We start from the raw sequence: 2,644 nt of genomic DNA on the forward strand, positions 1-2,644 counted from the left end.
TGATTAAACAAAACATGGTTTTGTATAAGATGAATCTAGTTTATTTTTTCTATTCCACTACAATAAGGGATCTAGGAAGACTTCCATTGGTCTTCCTGAATGCTCTTAATGAATCTGAACAGGTGCAAAAATTAAGATGAACTAACTCAAGTGAACTTGCTGGGCACAGTGTTTTTCAAAGGAATTAGTTTGCGCAAGACAACATAAGTAATTAGAATTTAAAAATGTAAGCAATGAGCCTGAATGTGCAAAGTCAGACTGAAAATGCTTTCAATTTGTAGGTTTCTGTTTTTCTTACAATGCCGCAGAAATAGAAATGTGCTATTGTTTGGAGATTAAGATATAGAAGTGTTAGATCTCCCCCATCCCTAACCCTGAAAGAATAATGTTTTTACTGACTATGTTCCCACAGGAAGCAGAAACATTTTTACCAGTTTGCCTTTTCATCTGCAGTTCTAACACTGTATCTTATGGATAGTTCCATAATTCCTCTAGGCAGATTAGCAAAGAGAAGACTGCCAAATGATGGCAAAAGCCATGCAAGTTCCCTTTCCCCCAGTCCATCTGCAAGATCCCTCTATTATTGCAGGTTGAGGACTTTATTTCTAAGAAGTAGCATCAGGATCCTAACAAATGGTTATAGACACTCAATACAGCACACCATTCTTTGGAACCGGGAGGAGGAGCTAATGGAACAGTGATTCAGTATGTATGTTCCAAGGTATGTACTTACTCATAATAGGTTGCCAAGGGCACAAGGCAAAGGAAACATGCTACAGGATCCTGGGCAAAGCAGGCCAGCAACAACTAGGAAGTTCTGACCATGGCTAGTGGATACCAGCTGTGGGCACCCTGGTCTCCATTGGATGAATCTCTGCAATGGCTGCGGGGTGCTGTGCCCAGACCTAGCAGCACTAAACACCCTTTCCGGGGAGGGCAAAGCCCAGCCACTGCCACTGATTTGGAAGTGCAACTTTGCTTCCAGGGCCTGAGTCTGGTGCTGGAGTCTAATTCTAAGACTGGGATGAAGCAACCATTAGCCTCCCAATTGGCAGGAGAACCTAGGGCATGCAATAGGGCTGTGCACAAACCACAGGCAGTGAGGCTTATAGGGCTTGACTCAGTCTTTGGGCATCTAGTGACTGCACAGCCTCCCCACTGGACTGGCTCATTGAGGGTTTCTGAGCGCTCAGCCTTCTGTCAAGTGATAAGTCCCCAGCAACGCAGACCCCATAGCCTCCATGGACCACAAGTGCACATGGCTATGGCCATGTGTCGACAAATGCTGCGTGCCATTCTCTTGCTTTATGCTGCCTACAAAAAATGTGCCTTTGCCTTACAACATTCTCGCTAAAATTTCCCTAAGCAAGATCAGGACAAGCTGGGATCCTTGATTGCAAGAGAATTTATCTCAGGCCCATATCTGATTCCCTTCTACTTCAGAAAAATCAACTCATTGGATTCCACATTCAACTTAATTCTTGGAATTGTCAACTTTTCTTCAACACTTATGTTTTTTAGAAATATATTTCCTGGAATAACTACTTATTCTTTTAATTCCTCAACCCAGTTTCACTGGACAAAATGAAGCATTTAACTTAACAATATCAATCTGGCAATAATCCAGAAGAGCATCAACACTCAAGATTGTTTGTAGACAGAAGAAACCAATCTTACTGTTTGTCATCTTTTTGTGAAGAAAGGATTATAAAAGAATATTTACAAATATTGTGAACAGCCTCCCTTACAGTATCTGGCTCACAAATGAAAGAAATGGATGGCACACACACACACACACACACACACACACACACACACAATCCATTCTCCCTGTGAGATGGACTTCAGTGTGTGAAATTTATCTACCACTCAGTGAAAAAAAAAAATTCCCCCAGAGGCTGCCCAGTATATCATTGCAATCTGTACAATAAAATACCAGGTAGTTGCCTTTATAAAATGTTTCATCATATTTTAAACATTGTAAAAGACACAGAATTTGTCAAGATAATGCATGTTTTAAACTGTAAGATAGCATTGTTATATGAACAAAATGGAAAATAAATGTGAATTATGTCAATCATTCCTGGTTTAAACCAGGAATGAATCAAGGGTAAAAACAAATTTCAAAATAACAAATATAGGGAATATAATGAAGAAAGTCTGGGGAAAGTCTAAATGAAATATTAATTATATCTTCTGATATTTAAGTCTTTCCTACTTAAATGCAGATATTTGATATAAAAAATTCCTTCCTGTGTTAGAATTGTTAAAAACAGAAATAATATCAGATAATCATGAATCATTTTCTCCATGAAAAAAGCCTATATCAATTAAAACCTATATGAAGTTCACAATTTTAAAACAAAATGAAACTCCCACTCCCAAGCCAATATGCTCTATTTTCTTCTTTTGGTGATGAAAATTAAAGCAGTCTACACGATTGTCTTTAAAAAACAAACCCTATTTTTCAGATAACTATTGAAAAATTTGGAAATGCAATACTGAAAGCCACATAATTCCCAAAATCATTTACTGAAAAGTTATTGTGATCACATTAAAGCAAATTGAACACTAAACACTGAAATATCAACCATAGTATTTTGCTGTAGCAACAAAGTTTATACAGATCTATAGAAATATGATT

At 37.9% G+C, this 2,644-nt stretch overlaps 1 protein-coding gene across 1 annotated transcript; it reads left to right on the forward strand.

Moving 5' to 3' along the window:
- Nucleotides 1-823: 823 nt before the first annotated feature.
- On the forward strand, nt 824-1,354 carry LOC309381697 (FANCD2 opposite strand protein-like; the record flags this gene model as incomplete). Its single annotated transcript, XM_081932984.1, has 1 exon — nt 824-1,354. One exon carries the CDS (start codon nt 824-826, stop codon nt 1,352-1,354), a length of 531 nt encoding a protein of 176 aa, XP_081789110.1.
- Between the last annotated feature and the right edge of the window lie 1,290 nt (nt 1,355-2,644).

The sequence above is a fragment of the Natrix helvetica genome, assembly GCF_964273705.1.
Source record: "Natrix helvetica genome assembly, chromosome: Z".
Lineage (NCBI taxonomy): Eukaryota > Metazoa > Chordata > Lepidosauria > Squamata > Natricidae > Natrix > Natrix helvetica.